Source organism: Mya arenaria, chromosome 7, assembly GCF_026914265.1.
Source record: "Mya arenaria isolate MELC-2E11 chromosome 7, ASM2691426v1".
NCBI lineage: Eukaryota > Metazoa > Mollusca > Bivalvia > Myida > Myidae > Mya > Mya arenaria.
Window position 1 is genome coordinate 11433423 of NC_069128.1, and position 19879 is coordinate 11453301.

Here is a 19879-nt window from a genome sequence, read left to right on the forward strand (position 1 = left end):
GTATCAACAAAAACGCCGTTTATTATTTTATCAGATTAAACTGCACGTTTAAAACGTTAATACACATATCGTGTTTCATGAGTTTAAGTCTGCGTGTTGAGCCATACATTAGACCTTTTCAATCACTAGATCATTAATAACGAACATATCTACAGTCATACAAACTCAAACAAAACGTACAGGATGAGAATGAAACATATGCTGGTGTACCTGAGAAAATTAATGCGCGGGAACCAGTCTAACTAGGTTTACCAGGTAAATAAAAATCGAGTGCACCTGCAGAAATGAGTGGCATTGTTGTAATACAACCTTGTGTGTATCCATGGCAACCAGAAAAATATATCTGAACGAGGCCCCAACATCTGGAATATTAAAAAAGTTAGATATTGGTGTTTCAGAAAACAAAATTAAAAAAAGTGTTGTTTTTTTTTAATTTTATAAACTGTTTTGATTTTTTATCAGACTTTTTTTAAGTGTGCAGGTATCTCACTATGCTATAAAGAAATATTTACATATACGTATAATATATTAATTACAGTTTTCAGCTGATAAGAAATATTTGTTTTATTATAATCAGTTAATTTAAAACAGCAGAATAATTGTCATTTATTTACTGAACACTATTTAATACTTATTGGTTTTTTGTAAATTTAAAATAAATTTTGAATTGAACATGTATTTCATTACAATAAGTATTTCAATGGTATTTTGGTATTATTTGATTTTTCCAGTTTGAAGTAAAATACTTGAATTTCATGTTTCGACATAACAGGTTACTTCCTTAAGGAATGCAGTGTCTAGAGCTAATATCTAGTAAAATTCTAATCGATTACTTATTTCAGTTATTTGCAACACCTTGTGAGGCCCCGTAGCTTCACGATCATACGATATGCACAATTTATCAAAACAGAAATCTTACTTTACCTTCAATGCACAAGCCCCAGTACCCAGCTGCGCCTCTCCCAGCCTTAATGCTTATCAGATGTGTTGTAGTAATTTGCGTCTGGATGCGTTCTCATGGAACCTCTGATAAGCCCATAGAACTGATCTGGCAGTTCTTTTATTACCTGTTTCTAACAGTGCTGGACGTGTTAGTGTTACCGCTATTCTGTCTTTCACGCGAATAATAAATGTTGAAGTTGATTAGTGACTTACACGCGTGAAACAATAAAAAAATCAGTCTATTACGTTTCTGATTTTTGTGGAGGATTGTTTAAATGGGTCGATGCTGAAGAATTACAGACAGAAACGCACAATAAAGGTATGTGTTTAGAAATTTATAGTAATGATATAGTGTTTTAGCTAATTAGTTATTTATGTGTGTTGCACGCTGTCCTTTTTTGGTACCACACTTCAGCCCTCATGGAGACCAACATTGACACCCTTCTTGTTCTCATTGGGTACTAGCGTGGGTTACCCTTCTGCTCTCTTGGAGACCAGCATGGGCACCCTTCTGCCCTCATGGAGACCAAAATGGACACCCTTCTGCCCTTGTGGAGACCAGCATGGGAACACTTAGGTCCACATGGAGACCAACATGGACACCCAGTCAGTTCTGCCCTCATGGAGACCAGAATGGGCACCCTTCTGCCCTTGTGGAGACCAGCATGGGAACACTTCTGTCCACATGGAGACCAGCATGGGAACACTTCTGTCCACATGGAGACCAGCATGGGCACACTTCTTTCTTCATGCAATGAAAAGATGAAGACTGTCAACTAATTCTTGATTAAAACGTACATAAAAAAATAATGTTAAAATCTAATATTACTTCAATTTTACACAATTCTCTTCATTTCTCTGTCAAATTCATAGTTCAAGTTATGCACAGCCCGATATAATGTGCCCTTTTCACGCTTAGCACCCTGTCCATCTCAGAATCTTGCCCTTTTTAAAACATGGCTAAAACCCTATCATTCACATCAATGGGACACTCCTATTCAAAATCAATACATACGCATGTATATTAACAAACATAAATTTTGAGATATTTACCTTGAACTACTTACTAAATAATGCATTTATAGAAAATATTAATTACTGATAACAAGATTGTAATCGTGTATTCAATAGCTAAAAACGCGGCAATCATATTAAATGATTGGTGCGAGTGCTTAAATATTTATTGTCATCTACAATCGTTTCATAAGGTATCAATTCCGTGTTTGCTGCACCTTCTTTCAAATATAACTCGGCATCCTTCATAAGAACCATTGCCTCCATTATTTATTTATCCTTTTTGATATATTAAAACACTTAATTGTGATAAATCTTATTGGGGAGTAAGGGTGCGTCTTAAATTTTGAATGTTGTTACATGTATATATTACACCAGCCTATTATGTAGGTTTTTAGCCGGGTTTTAAAAAGGACAGGTTGCTGCAGAAAATGGACAGGGTGCTGCAGAAAATGGACAGGGTGCTGCAGAAAATGGACAGGTTGCTGCAGATGGTGCTGCAGAAAAGGGACAGGGTGCTGCAGAAAATGGACAGGTTGCTGCAGAAAATGGACAGGGTGCTGCAGAAAATGGACAGGTTGCTGCAGAAAATGGACAGGGTGCTGCAGAAAATGGACAGGGTGCTGCAGAAAATGGACAGGTTGCTGCAGAAAATGGACAAGTTGCTGCAGAAAATGGACAAGTTGCTGCAGAAAATGGACAAGTTGCTGCAGAAAATGGACAGGGTGCTGCAGAAAAGGGACAGGTTGCTGAAGAAAATGGACAGGTTGCCGGGATTCAAAAGGGCACTGTAAATCGGGCAGTAAATAATTAAAGCATTATGAATTTTATAGAAAATGTTAAAAATTGTGCTTATTTGAAACAACACGCCCTCCTAAATTCGTCCAAGTTTAGTTTTTATTTCAATACAGGAGAATGTAAAGAATAACATACGCCCAAAAAGCGCCATTTCGGACTGGAAATTCTTAAAAAATTCGTAGGGAAATGCCTCTCTCCCCACCCCCTAACTTTTAAGGAAGGGGCATAGGTCAAACGGTTACGCCCCCCCCCCCGACGTCAAATACTTATTAATGTTATATTATATTTCTAAGGGAATGAAAAAGATGTTATTTATCAAACTTTAGAGCAACTTCTACTTAATTCCATGTGCATATTGATTTTGAAAGTCAGTATGGCAATTTTATCAAAATCTTATTTGCGTGAAAATAACTTTATTTTCATCAAAAAAAACCTTATTTTCATATTTTAGTCAAAAATGCTATTTCGTATTTTATAGGGTTATTTTCGCGAAAATAGCCTATTTTCGTATTTTAGTCATACCGCAATTTTAGGTGTATTTTTTACAAACAAAGTTAGATACTGATTGGTGTAGAAAAGGAAAGCTGGAATCCTTAACAATCTAAAACGTTATTTATGTAATCGGTGCCGATTTTCATAAAATATTGGTGTACAAATCGTAAGAAAATTAATGAATTTAGGTTAAATAGATGGTCTCCCTTATAATGAAAAAAACAACACTTACATTGAATTATTCGTTGATCGTGAATCGATCAAAATGCAACACTATCGATTTGGCACCACTATTAGAAATCGAAAAAGAATCTCATGCAGCTGAGTACACACAATGTGCCGGAGGCTGAGATCTTTGCAAAGCACATGTTTGGGATCGGCACCTGCAGATACTAAAATGAAATATGCTGGATTGTTTACAGTATACAGTAGATTTAAGGAAGAATTCCAGACTTTTATACATTTGTATTTATTTTTTTTGTTTTGTCATGAAAATAATTAGACGTACCTTGATGTTTAATGCATTTTTCTTAAACCGTTAGTAACCATAAAACATTAATTTTCAAACAGAAATATGAAAATCTGCGATCTGATCTTTTGTCGGCGGTCTTATATCTGCAGTTTGGAGATATTTACGCAAAAATTTGCTCATTCCAAGACAAAAAAATAAAAAGTTGTCAAAACGGTAAATCTGTGAGAGTGCAGCTTTAAGTCTGTTGTATTTACCTGATCTTACATAGTACACAATGACGTCATTAAAATACTGTACCTTTATTTTTATCCTATAAAGCGTTATGTTATGTTATATCTATTTTAGAAAAACTTTAATATAAAAGAAAATACAGTCGAAACTAGCTATGTCGAAGTCTTTTATTTCGATGGTCTGGTTATGACTTAATGTATTCGAATGTAGAGTGTCTAGTGTTTTTTCGGTTATGTCGAATGTTCGTTATCTCAAAGTTTTCCCCGATGTCCTGACTACTTGATGAGTGAGACTGTGGCTTTCTTAGTCATTCAGATTGTACCTAATATGTTCTAAATATTTTCTAACGGCATACGCATCTTATATTGATTAACCGTGGTTCTAATTTGAAGCTGATAGGCGATTTCGTTGACTAGAAATGCAAGTTATAATCATAATGCAGTAATTTGCTTTAATTTAAACATGAATATTTACACCTCAACTTCCATTCCTTAAATGAACTGCCTTTCGGCAATTGCGTTCATCAATCGATGAACGCAACATCTTCGGATATGTTCGGATCGTTATTCATTGCATAACAATATACATTAAAGCTATTGATCTTGTTATTGGTTGTATTGTGTCTGCAGGTCCCGTAAAATATAGATCAACATTCGGACTCCACACACATTGACCAACCAAATTGGGTTCATACCCCGATAATGACATCAAGCCCGCAATTCATTCCTTAAATAACAGATATGAGAAATTTTAATGACTATTTTTTTTCTGTTTCCCTGTTTCAGATTTCATGATGGCGACGGACATTATAAACAGAGGCTTGTTTGAATTTCAACATGGGAATTTTAAAACTGCAGAACAGCTGTTTACTAAAATCATTGACCAGAATGACGAAGAAGAGGACATTTTAGAATCGTTAAAAAGACGCGCCACGTGCTTGCACGAAATGGGCAAATACGATGACGCAATCATTGACGCAAATAGAGTGATGAAACTAGCACCAAAATGTACTTCCGGTTATGCAATATGCGGAAACGCACTTACAAGACTTAAGAACTATGAAGATGCCCTAAATACATATAAACTAGGATTAGAAATCGATAGTAATGATGAAGCAATCAAGAATGGACTTAAATTCTTACAAATGGAAATCATGGAAAATTTCGAAAAAAGCCAAAAGGAGAGTACATACAATGCGGTTAAAATGAGCTCCCAGGAGCCTTACCCCGGGGACAATGAATTAGAAGTCTACGAAAGGGAGATAATGCAGACGTGGGGCTTAAACGAGTTCCCTGACTTTGATATGGCTGTTCCGGACACGCAGAAGGCGATTCTGGAATTCCAAGAGGCGCTTCAGTTAAAAAAGGCGGGAAATGATAAAAACGCGCTCGAGAAAATGAGAGTGAGTATATAGTGGCGTGTGTCACCAATGTATTGTTGATAACGTCTACCATTCATTGTTATCGCGTTTAATCACAGGGGCAGGGTGTGTTGTTTTGACAATGATGAGGTAACTGTAACTTGTGATAACCATTTACACTAATAAATGATAAAAAATGGGGGAGGGTGGGGGACGTTGTGTGTCAAAACAATGCACCCTTCCCACGTGCGTTTAATGGACAAATATTTAAACTGTCAAAACAAAAACATGACAAGTTTGGTGATTAACCTTGTTTACTATATCCGCAAACTCTGATATTGCGAAATGAGTAATGACGAACACGTTAATAAGTTAGATTATATTGTTGACACATGATAGATATTAAACAATAAATTATTGTCTTACGATAATTTGTAGAATGGTGCCAATATCAGTGTGTGTATACCACGTGATAAATTACGTCATATATATTACGTCGGAAGGCAACATTTTGCATAAAATGAAGACTTATATACAAAATAACTTCTTTTACCACACCATTTTATATAAATCAAAGGGCAGTTTATGTCACTTAAAGAGCCCCGCCTTCGTTTTATTACCGAAGTTTGATTAGGTGATTAGTTTCATCAAACACTTCGACAAACTTGTTTCCATAATAATGTTTTGACAGTATTGTGAAATGTTTTTCGAACTCTCAATCAAACTCTGGTAAAAGACCAAAGGCGAGGCTCCTTAAGAGGCGTATACCGCGCTATGTTTCATCTCAAATAATGAAGAAATAGTCAATTATCTTTGTTTGAAGTCTTCATTCGAAGCAAAATATTGCCTTCCGACGTAGCATTTATGACGCAATTTATCACGTGGTACACACACACTGAATATGTTTTCCTTCAATGTGATACTTTTATTTCAGTCAGCGTTACGCTACGACCCGGCCGACTTCACTCTACGCGGCGAGATGGCGATGTTATTGTTCGAGTTGGGCGAATACAAGGAGGGGTTTCAGCACGTGCAGTGTATCCCGAGCACCTTCCGGCCAGCTAAATACTGGAAAATTGGAGGTTAGTGATATGTTGTGCCTATATAAAATGGGTTTTCAATTAATAGCTACGTGGCCACAAATTTTTCAGTTCTAATTTACAAATTATTTCGTTCAAAATCGCCCAATTATCGCTTATATTTTTATCTTTATACAAATCATATGCTTCTTTGTTTTGATCATTAAATACTTTGTAGCTTTGAGACCATCGATAGTGTCTATATTTAAAGCTGCACTCTCACAGATTTACCATTTTTACATCTTTTTTATTTTTTGTCTTAAAAATGGCAATTTTTGCGTAACTATCTACAAACCAATATAAGATTGCTGACAAAAGATCAGATATCAGATGTTCATATTTCCGTTCAAAAAATAATGTTTTATGGCTTAAACCGTTACTAACGGTTTAAGAAAAAATGCATAAAAAACAATTTTTGAACTTAAATATAAAAATCTGTGGTCTATTTTTTTTGTCAGCGGTTTTATTTAATTGGTTTCCGGATTTTCACAAAATTGGCTCGTTCCAAGACAAAAAATAAAAAAGTTGTCAAAACGTTCAATCTGTGGGAGTGCAGCTTTAAATAGAAGAAAAATAGTTCAGGGCTAGACCATTGTTTCAACCGATCCAGGGTTACTGAGTGACCGCCGGTTCGAAACCCAGGAATTTACTGTTGGTTTGACAGAAATATTGGTTGATAACAAAAGCAATTATAAAATGTTGTCCTTATTTTTCAGATCCAGTATGTTTTAGTAAAAGTAATTCCCTTATTCTGTATCAACTTAATTTCAAAACTATTTTCGCAGGCCTGTGTATATTACTATTTTCTCATAACGTTTGTTGCAGGTAAAATCCTGGATGCTCTCAATTTACCCGTGCACGCCGAGTCGTGGCTGAGGAACGGGACAAAGGCTGACAAGTCGGACATGGAAATGCCACTACTGTTTCAGAACATCCGTGTCAAACGCCTTTACGGGCCTCTCACGGAAAATACTAAGGTAAGATTGAGGGTCTTATCGAAGATCCTGTCGTAAGATCGAAGTTTCGATTCAGTTAATTTCAATTGGTTCAAACGAGATAAGTTTTGAAAACAGTCAAACGCCTGTACGGGCCTCTCACGGAAAATACTAAGGTAAGATTGGGCGTCGTATCAAAGATCGTATCGTAAGATCAATTTTCGATTATGTTATTTTCATTTGGTTGAAACGAGATATATTTTGAAAACAGAAAGCTTGGCTGGAAATATAACTCTATGCTTATTTAGATTAACAAGTTAAATCATTAATTTTATTTCTGAAACTTATTTAGACTACAGTTACCAGTGCCGTAGCCAGAATTTGAAAAAGGACAGAGTGATAAGTCAGAAACGGCACTTTTGATCACTGGCACCGGATTTTCAAACTATATAGATATATTAATATTTTTTTTTATAAATATGCACTTTGTACAAAAATATTTTTCAATATATTTTCTAATTTTCGGTATTATAATTTTTAGTTTGGAATTATATTTTTTTTTTTATTTTTAATTGTTTTTCATTGAGTTTGAAAATCCGGTGCCAGTGCTTTTGATAGGCATTGATTGGCCAATGCTCAATTATTTTGTGGATGTGTTGTAACTTAAACAACTTATGTATCTCTCATAAATGCAATGTGTTATTAATAAGCGGGGACACATAGTGAATAGTAGATAGGTAATTGCATTGGCTTGATTTTATTGGATATTATCTAAAATGATTTTTGACAACTAATACAAATGTTCTCCTACCAGGTCGGTGTGGTTTTTACCCACTACGGACGTGCGATACAGGCCGCGGAAGACATTAAACCAGGAGAAAACTGCTTCCGGGATAAAGCGGCTGTCCTTGCCCAGACACTAGACACCTTGAACGTCACCGCCTGCAATCACTGCGCCAAATGTCTAATGCGACCGGAGGACTACTTTGGTAAAGATCTTCTTGCGAAGAACAAAGAAGTCCGGACCTTAATTCAAAGACATTGGCCGTACAGACCGATAACTGAATGCAAAGGGTGTGGAAACCAAACAGTATACTGTAGCACTGAATGTAGAGACGAAAGTTGGAATACGTACCACCAGGTTCTGTGTACGTCAGTTAACCCAGATGTGCAGCAACTGCATACAATTTGCTCACAGTATAAGAATCTCTCCAATGATAACCGGGTGTGGAAAGGCGTATGGAACGCGTCATACAGTCCCATGGTTTTGGCGAAGATTTGGGCCAGTATCATTTGCCTTGCGAACAATATTGCGAACCAGGAAGGGCGACAAACCCCGACCCAGGCGGACTGGACGATGGCAAAATCTCCTTTCAGAAAGTAGGGTTTGCGTGCTATTTTATTTATCTGAAAACTAATGTGAACGTTGGTCATATAATTAAGTAAATGAAAGCCAGTTTTGTTTCAAAACTTAAGACTCACTTAGTGGTCGACATTATATTTTGTCCTATGATAAGGCAGTGTTTCTCAAGTTATCCCAATAAATCAGCATTAAGCCGTCCGTTATTGATTTTAATCAGTTGATGCGGTAGATATAAACAGTGGCTGGCTCAGTTAATGGGTAGTTTACGCAGTAGAATGTAGACCACAAAAACCTAAGGCTTAAAGATCGAACATTAGTATGCCCTTAAACAAAATAAATGTCGCATCGAACTATTTATTTGTATAAGTGCATACTAACAATCCGAAGTTTACCAATTACATAATTAATAATTGTCGCAACTATTCTCTTCCATGAAAGGTGCATACAGTAATTGATTCATAACATATTCAATAAATATATTCAATTAATTTCAATTATTTGAACTTGATAAAAAAAAACCTAAAGATCCTTAAAAGGTGCATACAGTAATTGATTTATAACATGTTTAATACATATATTCAATCAATTTCAATTATTTGTACTTGATAAAATACTAAAGATCGTTATACTGATGGTGATAATTGTTTTATTTTCGTATTAACAAGTTAACATTATATATTAGTATTATATTTATATCGTGGCAACGAATATTTCTGTGTCCTCTTTCAGATTCATTGCATACGGAAACACCAGCGTTCTTGGAATCATTCCGAAAATGTTGACGATGATGCAGGGAATATTCGATAATGAAAATCTCCCAGCCCACTTCCGGTATAAAATAACCAATCAAGAGTTTGATGGGCGGTACTATCAGGCCACGTGCAACGTACAGGCGTTTTCTGACCCCGCCCCTCCGTTCAAAGTGTTCATGAATAGTGTTTCTAAAGACCCTAAAAGGTTAGTAAAATCAGATCGTTAACAAAACTGTTGACATAGCTGTGAATTGCACGAATTAATTATCTCGATTAAAATGAAATAAATAGTATTGCTTAACATTATGAATAAAGGCGCACAATATAAAATGATGCCATTTTTTAATGCATTGTCAAGTTATTTCGTTTGACTTTAATGATAAAACAACACACACAAACCTGTATGATTTAGGTTAAGATAATATAATATTAGTGAACTGGTTCTCAAAAAGAAAAAAAAGATAAAAAAAGTAATGCCTACCTACCTTCCGCTTTGTTTTGAGTGGCAAGCGGAAATAAAGAATTTGTTTTGGTTTTAAGTGAAATTATTTGAACAAACAAACACTGAACGCCTTATATCAACATTCTGTCAATGGCGAGAAGTGTATGCAAAAATGCAAATTAGTTCAATTAAGGATTGAATTACGGGGTTGATGTCATTATCAGGGTATGAACGCAATTGGGCTGGTCAAAGTGTGTGGAGTCTGAAGGACTTTGACCAGCCCAATTGCGGTCATATCCCTGATAATGACATCAATCACGCAATTCATTACTTAAATGCTGATTTATATTTTACGTTACCTGCTGACACAATTCAAACAATAACAAGATCAATAGTTTTCATGTATATTGTTATGCGATGAATTGCGATCAGAACATATCCGAAGATGTTGCGTTCATCGATTGATAAACGCAATTGCTGAAAGGCAGATCATTTAAAGAATGTAAGTTGAGGTGTAAATATTGGAATGTTAATTAAACCTGTAAAAGATTAAAAGAATATCATGAACATTTGAATGTTGGTAACTGTTACAGAAATGTTGACGAATTCAGATATATAACCATCATTTTGCCTTTTCAGGGCCATCAAATTGCAAATTTTGCTTTCATGGGTTGTTCCATGTTTGCGTTTCGCTGATTTCTGTATTTTAGTGACTCAATTGTACAATTTTACAACTTAGGAACTTGATTGTACTGGTTTCGTATTTTATGACTTGACTGTGCATTCTGTATGTTGATGGACTGAAGTGTACAGTTACTATATTTAAGGGGCTTGATTGTGCATTTCTGTATTTTAGTGAATTGATTGTACAGGATCTGTATTTATGGACTTAATTGTACAAATTCTGTTTAAGGGACTTGATTGTACAAGCTCTGTACTTGATGGACTTGACTGTGCATTCAGTACTTGGTGGAATAGCATGTACAATTTCTGTATTGAAGGGACTTGTTTATGTATTTCGGTTTTTAAGTTATTTGATTGTACAATCTCTGTTTTTAACGGACTTGACTATGGATTTATGTTTTAAAGGACTTGTTTGAGGATTTCTGTTTTTTGGGACTTGATTGTGCATTTCTGTTTTTAGGGACTTGATTGTGCATCTCTGTATTTTAGGGACTTGATTGTGCATCTGTATTTTAGGGACTTGATTGTGCATTTCTCTATTTTACGGACTTGATTGTGCATTTCTGTATTTAAGGGACTTGATTGTGCGTTTCTGTATTTTTGGGAACTTAATTGTGCATTTCTGTATTTCAGGGACTTGATGATGCATCTGTATTTTAGGGACTTGATTGTGCATTTCTGTATTTAAGTGACTTGATTGTGCGTTTTTGTATTTTAGGGACTTGATTGTGCATTTCTGTATTTTAGGGACTTGATTGTGCGTTTCTGTATTTTAGTGACTTGATTGTGCGTTTCTGTATTTTAGGGACTTGATTGTGCATCTGTTTTTAGGGACTTGATTGTGCGTTTCTGTATTTTAGGGACTTGATTGTGCGTTTCTTTATTTTAGGGACTTGATTGTGCATCTGTTTTTTAGGGACTTGAGTGTGCGTTTCTGTATTTTAGGGACTTGATTGTGCGTTTCGGTATTTTAGGGACTTGATTGTGCATCTGTTTTTTAGGGACTTGATTGTGCGTTTCTGTATTTTAGTGACTTGATTGTGCACTTCTGTATTTTAGGGACTTGATAGTGCATTTCTGTATTTTAGGGACTTGATTGTGCATCTATATTTTAGTGACTTGATTGTGCGTTTCTGTATTTTAGTGACTTGATTGTGCATCTATATTTTAGTGACTTGATTGTGCGTTTCTGTATTTCAGGGACTTGATTGTACCATACACTAAAGAGGATCCCGACGATGCCTTGTTTGCTGGGATGTTCCCATTACACGCCTGCCTTAATCACTCGTGTGCCAACAATGTGGAGGTAAATATAAACGGTGTAAATATGCATATGTGTTTTAGATTTTAACATGTCGGTTATAGTTAACCATAACATGACTTGGTCATAAAATGGACGGTATGATATAATAGGGTTATTAGTACTGCGTTTTGAACCGGGAGGTTGTATTCGACTCGAGTGGATTTTTGCAGATCCGGATTTCACGAGGGGCAAGCCGAGTGAAATCAAAATCTGCAAAAATCCACGAGATTCGAATACGACATTCCGGATTAAAACGCAGTACTTATAACCCTTTTATTATATACATTACTGGTTAGATCACTTAAAAGCCACATGTTTTCAAAATAAATGTCATTTTAACGACGCACTATTTTGGTTTATGACGTCATTTTAACATCGCGCAACAATACTTGTTATGACGTGACGTCACAAGAGTGGAAAACGGCTGTATTCCACTGGAGTGGAATACGGACTACCGTATTTTGCGATATGCATTGCGTGTGGATTTATGATGGGTGTATAATAAACAGATTTATTTCCACACGTACGGTAAGTGCATGGCAACACATCGTCGGATACCCCCGATACACACTACGCTATGTATGAAGTGTTACGGAAAAAGTACCGTGGTTGCCGACGATGATGGCAACAATGGAAAGGCAAAATAAAGTGGGTGGGGAAGGCAAAAAATAGAACGTTTAAAAGGTGCATGATTTTTTTCGTTTCGGGAGTAAAGCATACATCTTTTGCGGCATATTTCGGAGTAATAAAGAGTGTACCAACTTTTACGAAAGAAGAATTTATAAGATTTTAGATCAATAAGCTTTTGCATTTCGGAAAAGTATGTCGACAATATAACTATGTTTTTTTTGTCTCAAAATATTCAAGATTACCTAATTAATGATATTTTGTGGGTTCTTGGTGATTTTGTTTTAAATTAGAGAGATATTTTCATTTTTGTAACCAGGAAATGAATTTATTCACTATTTTACATTAATTTATTGAATATCTTTCTTAAAATAGCTACAATCACCACAAAGCCTCAAGACATTGTTGATTGGGTAGTTTGTTTTTGACACAAACAACTTTCATTTTGTATAAAGACATTTCCGAAAAAATGCAAATGCATATTTATCTGAAATCTGATAAAATCTTCTTACGTAAAATCTGCTAGAAACAATTTTGGTGATGTTTTGACATAACTTGTCGTTATTTTCCATTTAATCATTGCAGGTCCTAGATGGACACCCAGGGGTACTTGTCAGGGCGAGGCTGCCAGTGAAAAAGGGGGATGAACTCTTCACAACCTACATCAATTCGAAGCTTCCAAGAAAGGAACGAAGATCGTGGCTTTTCCGAGGGTAAATACTTGGATTTTACGCATGTTATCGTTTCTTATTTTGATTTGTTTTATCACTTTTCAAAATGTACACGATAACGTATTTACAGTTTGACCTATTTTGTCACTTACGCAATGCGCCCGTTATTGAGTTTGATCATACAGGGAAAAAACTCATTCGGAGCTCCTCGGCCATTTTTTCAAAAACAACCTCGGATGTATGCCGGTACATCTGTTGAAGTAGTCCGTATTTTTTTGAATAAAAGTATTAATTAAATGTAGTGTTTAAGAGTTGTATTCATTGCTCTCAGTTTAAATTGATTGCCAGTGAAGTGTATTATTGCAAACATAATTACGATTCCCAAGAGTTAAGTCATAAATTTTAACTACTAAATAAGATTACTACGCGATCTATTTGCAGCGGACTTAAACGTACCACTTTTTAAGTATGTAAACCGTCCATATACATCCGAGGTTGTTTTTGAAAAAATGGCCGAGGAGTTCCGAATGGGAAAAAACTGACTTATTTTTTCCGTATTAAGGCGTATGGGCATTTTATGAGAACTACTTTTCAAATTATAAACGCAATACGAAGAATGACAAACGTTTATACATGATAGCAAACATTTGTTAGAATCTAGTATTATAACCAAACATTTTGATTTTTTTGCTGCTAAAAAGCACATCTGCCCGGTCGTTTATACATGATGGTATTTGAACCATCTTGATATGTCCGCTAATCAACACGGCGTTGATTAATTCATCATGTTTAAACGAGCGCCATTCTGTGTAATGTTATTAAAACAAGTTTAAAATTGCTCTTACAAATGTAAGATTGTCATTTACAAATGTAAGATAGTCATTTACAAATGTAAGATTGTCATTTACAAATGTAAGATAGTCATTTACAAATGTAAGATTGTCATTTACAAATGTAAGATTGTCATTTCATGATCTTATGATTGAACGTGGATATATATCGTGATGATGAAAATAAATCGAATAATTATGTGTAAATTGCAATAATATTGTATACAATCTGTTGAAAATGAGTATCAGTTCGTGTTGATTTGCCCTCAGTATAGAACACTCAGAAACAAATATATAACAAGATATTTTTCCATTGACCAACAATCTGGCCCATGATTACGATTGTAGTCCGAGTATAACCCCAGAATCACATTTTTATAACATATCAAAGAATCAGCTATGTGTCCATTCGTTGTCAGTTTCAAAAACATGTTATAAAATAATCAGCTAATTTCATCATCAATACTCAACTAGAAGGAAAGTTACATTGAAATGAATATTTGTACTTGAGTCTGAACAAGATTGTTCGTAAGCATGGCCCAAGATATCGAATATCGGAGCAAAAAGTGTTATATAGCATGCATTTTTAACTCTGCGAATAAAACTAGGACATAAATCTTCTCATGTATATTATTTCGTTATTCAACATATACCATAGATATAGCAAACTACACGTATTTGCATTATCATGCAGATAAACCGTCATAGTATTTCGTTAATTTCAATCATTGTTTCTCTGATAACGTATACCTGCTTAGTTATAAACTTGAATATGGCATGACCATGGTCTTAAGGGTTATACAGTAAAAGGTGTTGTTGTTCAAATCGTCACAACAGCTGCAATGTATAATGATACTATTTGTATAGACTTTGTGAATGATATTGACATGCCACTGTACAATTTACACAACTATTGGTGACATGGTATTGCTCATAATAAACGGAATATTGATACAAAAGCCACATCGTGTGAATTATATTTACAGTTACAATTTCTGGTGCCACTGTCCGCGGTGCAAGTTTGAAGGTGATGGTCCAGACAAATGTACAGAGTGTGATAAGGTCGCCAAGGACGAGGGCAAAGACAAATATCCAGGCAAGAGAAAGTTACAGAGGACTTATTTGAGAACAAAACAAATAGTGGTTTAATATTGGAATGAATTCAATTTTAAGAGTTTAAGGGGGAGGGGAAGTCTACGTCAATATTGTGTAGTCATATCTGATAGGAAAGTAAAGAGTACAGGTGAGGCGACGATTTTTAACATTTGAATGTAGGTAAACTCCTTGACATACACTTTCAGAAATAAAACGCATCCATTAGCCCAAAATACATATTAAGGATTACACATATTGGTAATATATGATTCCTCGGAAAGAAAAGTACACATATATTAAACAAAGAGAGAAAGATAGTTATGCCATCGAATTACAATATATTTATTCAAAAGGTCAAATAAGTGGTTAGGTAAGGGTTTCATCCTTTTCGAAAACAAGTAGGGAAAGTAGGCTTTTTTATTGGACTTTATGTAAGAACGTTATTGTCATTATTTTGGAATGGTGTTATTATTGTTTAAAAACAGCGACGGACTGTAAAAACGCTAGAGTCGCCTCTTATTTTGTAGCTAGGGTCAGCTAATCCAAACCAAAAGTGTTTTTTAGGATTAATAGACATTATTGTTGAATTCAGGTTGCGGAAAATGTCATCGTGCCTGGTACTGCTCAACATCGTGCCAGAAAACTGCATGGAAGAAGGGCCACAAGAAAGTTTGCAGTATGCCACATTCCAATATTCAAGAATTTACAGAATGCAATTACATTTTGCACGCCTAGTCTAGTTCTTATTCGAAGTGTATAATTTACATAAAGTGTAGCATATTTTTTTCTGTGACTTCTTGATATTGAATGGGGAAAAAAAAGAAAATATCTTAGATATGTTATGAGTAGTAGATTCTTAAAAAATAAGTAAATTCTATCATACATTAAACATCATACATTCAGATTTTTAATAGAGACGTGTTTCTGCTTTAAAATTGAACCAACAATTCTTGAATAATCTTCTTATTTTAACTGATTGTACAGGTTACATGTATATGGCCTTCTTAACTTATTAAATAGCGGTATGTATATTGTGTAACGTGACCTGTTTTCTTACTACTTCGTGTGGAATATTTTAAATCGCAAAAATAGAAAATAAATACTGTTAAAGATAAATAAGTAGACGAATGATTACTTGTTACCTTTTATTCCAACTGCCATGTTGCCCTTATGAGTTTTATAGTTGATATTATGTATTATTACACAATTACCTCTTATTTACACCTTCTGTTTGTTTTGTAGATATTTCCTGCTAACTCGAACCAGGAAGATATTCAACTGTGACTGTGGCTTGCACAGACCCTTTCCCAGAATGAAGCAACCAACCTCCAAACCGTCCTACCTCATAGTTATACAGTCGAAACTCTCTATGTCGTAGTCGTTTGTACCTCAAGAAATCATTGGAGACAATGTCCAATCGATATAAACCAAAGTAATAAATAAGTTCGACATAACCAGAAAATCAAGATAACATATTTCGACTTAGCGAGTTTCAACTGTAGAAGGAATGGTGTGTAATTCCCGTCCCTTTGGAATGACAGTCACTTTTCCTGTAGTTATTGCTGCATTGACCAACAACCTGTGGTTCAAAGAACTCTAGCCCGGTGATTTAACTGTACGGTGTGAACTTTCCCTTCCCTTTGGAATGATAGACAATTTTTCTGCAGCCTTTGAATTTGTTGTTGCATTGAACAAATACAATGTTTCATAAGATCGGTTACCCGGTTATGCTACTGTACCAACGTGTATTTTAGTTTCGGTGTATACTGTTTGGTTTGACAAAGTCCCCCGGGAATTTTCAACAACGTAGCTCAAGGATTTAAATTCGGAGTGCACTCTAGCCTCATAATGCATGCTCAAATGTTTTGTTTTATTTCCCAATTTTATCCTGTTTACCAATGCGATGATCTCACTTGTTTGACCAAACCTCTTGTCATCTATGTGTATGTGTTTGTGTGATCCTTGTTGAAATATATGTCGTTTTGTGACAAATAACATTCACATATATTGAGTATAACATTGAGCGCAAATTTGGTTTAAAAAGGGAGATTGTTGCTATTAAAATATTTATGTACCTAAATCCTCGTATTTTGTCGATTCAAGACGAGATTAGCTAATTCGTTTGCATAACCATTAAATACACCCTAGATTATTTTAATTCTCAAGTATTCATTGCATTAAAATCAAAAGATGTCACATAACGCATACTTCTATAATTTCTACGTCATTGTAACATGTTTGGAACTTACCTGGCCAAGCCATACATGCTTAGGGGTGTCGTGTGTGATGTCTTCAGGTGATTGGAAACATTTGCACTTTGAATTTGAACGATTTAATGTTTGATTTTAATATTTTGATACTTGATATAAGCTAAAATGTGTTAGGGTAATGCTTAAAAAAATAATATGTTTGTTTCCGGTTTCATGCCAAAAAAAGAAGGATAGGTCGGATCTTTGTTTTAATTTAGGCAAATTGTTTCTTCACAGAGTTTTTGTCACCAAAGTCTGTACATTATGCTTAAGAACATCTATTAAATCAGTATCACAGATATTGTTAAAGCCGTAACAATTCGTTTTTTACTCTTTGAAGAAAAAAAGAAAAGGAAAAAGGATATTTCTCAAGGCAATAAAAGGGTTTAGGGTCGATCATATAAATAGGGAAGGTCGGGAAACCGGAATCAAGAAAATCGATGAAACAATAACATAAGTGTTGAATGAAAGAGTTATTATTTGTTTTGTGTGCTTGTTACGGCCAGTATAGTTAGTTTTCATAAAATAAAATACATCGCTCTTGTGATGATATCAGTTATGTTGGACAACGACACCTATGAAGCAACGGGTTTTCGACATGTTTACGTTATTTACTCAATCCTTATTTATTTCACACTGTGTTAGTTACTTTTATTTTATTTAATAAATTAGTAAAAAATTATACTATGGTTTGGTTTTAGTGTTATGCATTTAAACTTATCTTTATTTCGAGTTACGTTTGAGAGACTAAGACCTTGGTGTAGGACAAATGACTTATCATTTCCCCAATATTTTTAAACATTAATTAATCTATAATTCGAAGAAAAAGATGTTTCGCCTATCCGTAGCGCAAATATGTTTGGTGAAGATCATCATGATCTTGGACCCTAAAATCAACGGGGGGGGGGGGGGGGGGGGGGGGGGTCAACTAGGGACCATGATCAATGTATATACCAAGTTTGTAGAAACTAAAACAAGTAATTCATAATTATATGTAAACGGGGTATAATTCGCATGCGACGACTCCAATATGTCCGATGCAAACTATAAAGGGGTACAATTTACATGCGATGACTCCAATAAACCACAGTGTTTGTATACCACGTGATAAATTGCATCATAAATGCTACGTCGGAAGGCAACATTTGGCTTCGAATGAACACGTTAAATAAAGATATCTTCACTATTTGTTTACATTTTTTTATGAATCATAGCGCAGTCTACGCCGCTTAGGGAGCCACGCATTCGGTCTTTTACCAGAGTTTGATTGAGAGTTTAGTTTCTTTAAACACTTCGACAAACCTTTTCACAATACGGCCTTCTGACGGGAGCACTATCAAAACATAATTTTGGAAACAGATTTTTTGGAGTGTTTGATAAAATTAATCACCTAATAAGACTCCGGTAACGAAGGTGGGGCTCTTTAAACGGTATAGACTGGCCTTAATTTCATTTAAAATGGAGTGGTAAAAGAAAAGATATCCTTGATTTAAGTCTCCATTTTAAGTAAAATATTGCCTTTCGACGTAGCATATATGACGTAATTTACCACGTGGTATACACACACTGAGCCACCGCAATGCGACAAAATCAGATTTTTGATGACAAACAGTAAAATATGCTACACTATAGAAAACGTAATTTCTTTTTAAGGCACAGGTGTAGGTTTGTTATTATTAATGAAGTTATATATTAAAATATTTATATTTATTTTAAGTAACATTGACCTTGTCCGTTGGGGCCCCAAATGCTATCCCGTTCAAAGTCTCTCTAACCTCTACCTATATACCAAGTTTGGTCACAATACGTCAACCCAAACTAAATATACTTGTATTCAGTTTCAACCGATTTTCTATTTTTACTTATAATGACCTTGACATTCATCCAAGCGCACCAAGTGCAACCCAATAAAAGGTGTCCATACTATCTAACTATATATAAAGTTTAGTCACAACCAAGATATTCGGTCTTAACCAATTTTTATCATTAGTTACAGTTAACTTGACCTTGATGCAAGGGGCCTTAAACGCAATCCAATAAAAGGTATTCATAAACTCTTCCTATTTACTAAGTTTGGGCATAATATGTCAACCCTCTATAAAGATACATGGTTTCAATCGTTTTCCTATTTCTAGTAACAGTAATTTTGACCTTGAACATAAAGGCTCAAAACGCAATCCCATAAACTCTTTATTCATAGTACACACTAAGTTTGGTCACAATATGTTACCCTTAACTCACGATATTCAATTTCAACCGTATTACTATTAAGTTACAATGGACTTTAACCTAGGGGCGTCATAACAATTCGGTTAATGAACTCCATAAAATCTTCCTATATACCAGGTTTGGTCACAATATGTCAAACCAAACTAAAGATAATCAGTTTCAACTGTTCTTTTATACTCACAGTACCAGTGACATTGACCCTAAATGACCCAAACACAATCCAATAAAAAAGGTCTTCATAAACTCTTCCTATATACCATGTTTGGTCAACATTTGTCCAACCCAAAGAGATTCAGTTTCAATAGTTTTTC

General features: G+C 35.0%; 1 protein-coding gene across 2 annotated transcripts; it reads left to right on the plus strand.

The window, feature by feature from the left end:
• Window positions 1-998: 998 nt before the first annotated feature.
• On the plus strand, window positions 999-18028 carry LOC128241535 (uncharacterized). Of its 2 annotated transcripts, XM_052958512.1 has the most exons (11): window positions 1001-1261; window positions 4735-5351; window positions 6244-6391; window positions 7214-7365; window positions 8138-8703; window positions 9416-9643; window positions 11765-11870; window positions 13080-13207; window positions 14982-15091; window positions 15683-15766; window positions 16333-18028. In XM_052958512.1, exons 2-11 carry the CDS (start codon window positions 4740-4742, stop codon window positions 16344-16346), a joined length of 2148 nt encoding a protein of 715 aa, XP_052814472.1. In that variant the 5' UTR covers window positions 1001-1261; window positions 4735-4739; the 3' UTR covers window positions 16347-18028. The 2 variants fall into 2 exon arrangements, with proteins under 2 accessions (XP_052814471.1, XP_052814472.1); XM_052958511.1 differs by having other exon boundaries at window positions 999-1261; window positions 15683-18028.
• The last annotated feature ends 1851 nt before the right edge of the window (window positions 18029-19879 follow it).

Bases quoted from the DNA above. Each gene is read 5' to 3' on its own strand.
- LOC128241535 (XM_052958511.1), top strand. From the start codon at position 4,740: ATGATGGCGACGGACATTATAAACAGAGGCTTGTTTGAATTTCAACAT. The intron at 9,644-11,764 runs GTTAGTAAAATC...TCTGTATTTCAG, and splicing joins GTTTCTAAAGACCCTAAAAG to GGACTTGATTGTACCATACA. The intron at 15,092-15,682 runs GCAAGAGAAAGT...TGTTGAATTCAG, and splicing joins GGGCAAAGACAAATATCCAG to GTTGCGGAAAATGTCATCGT.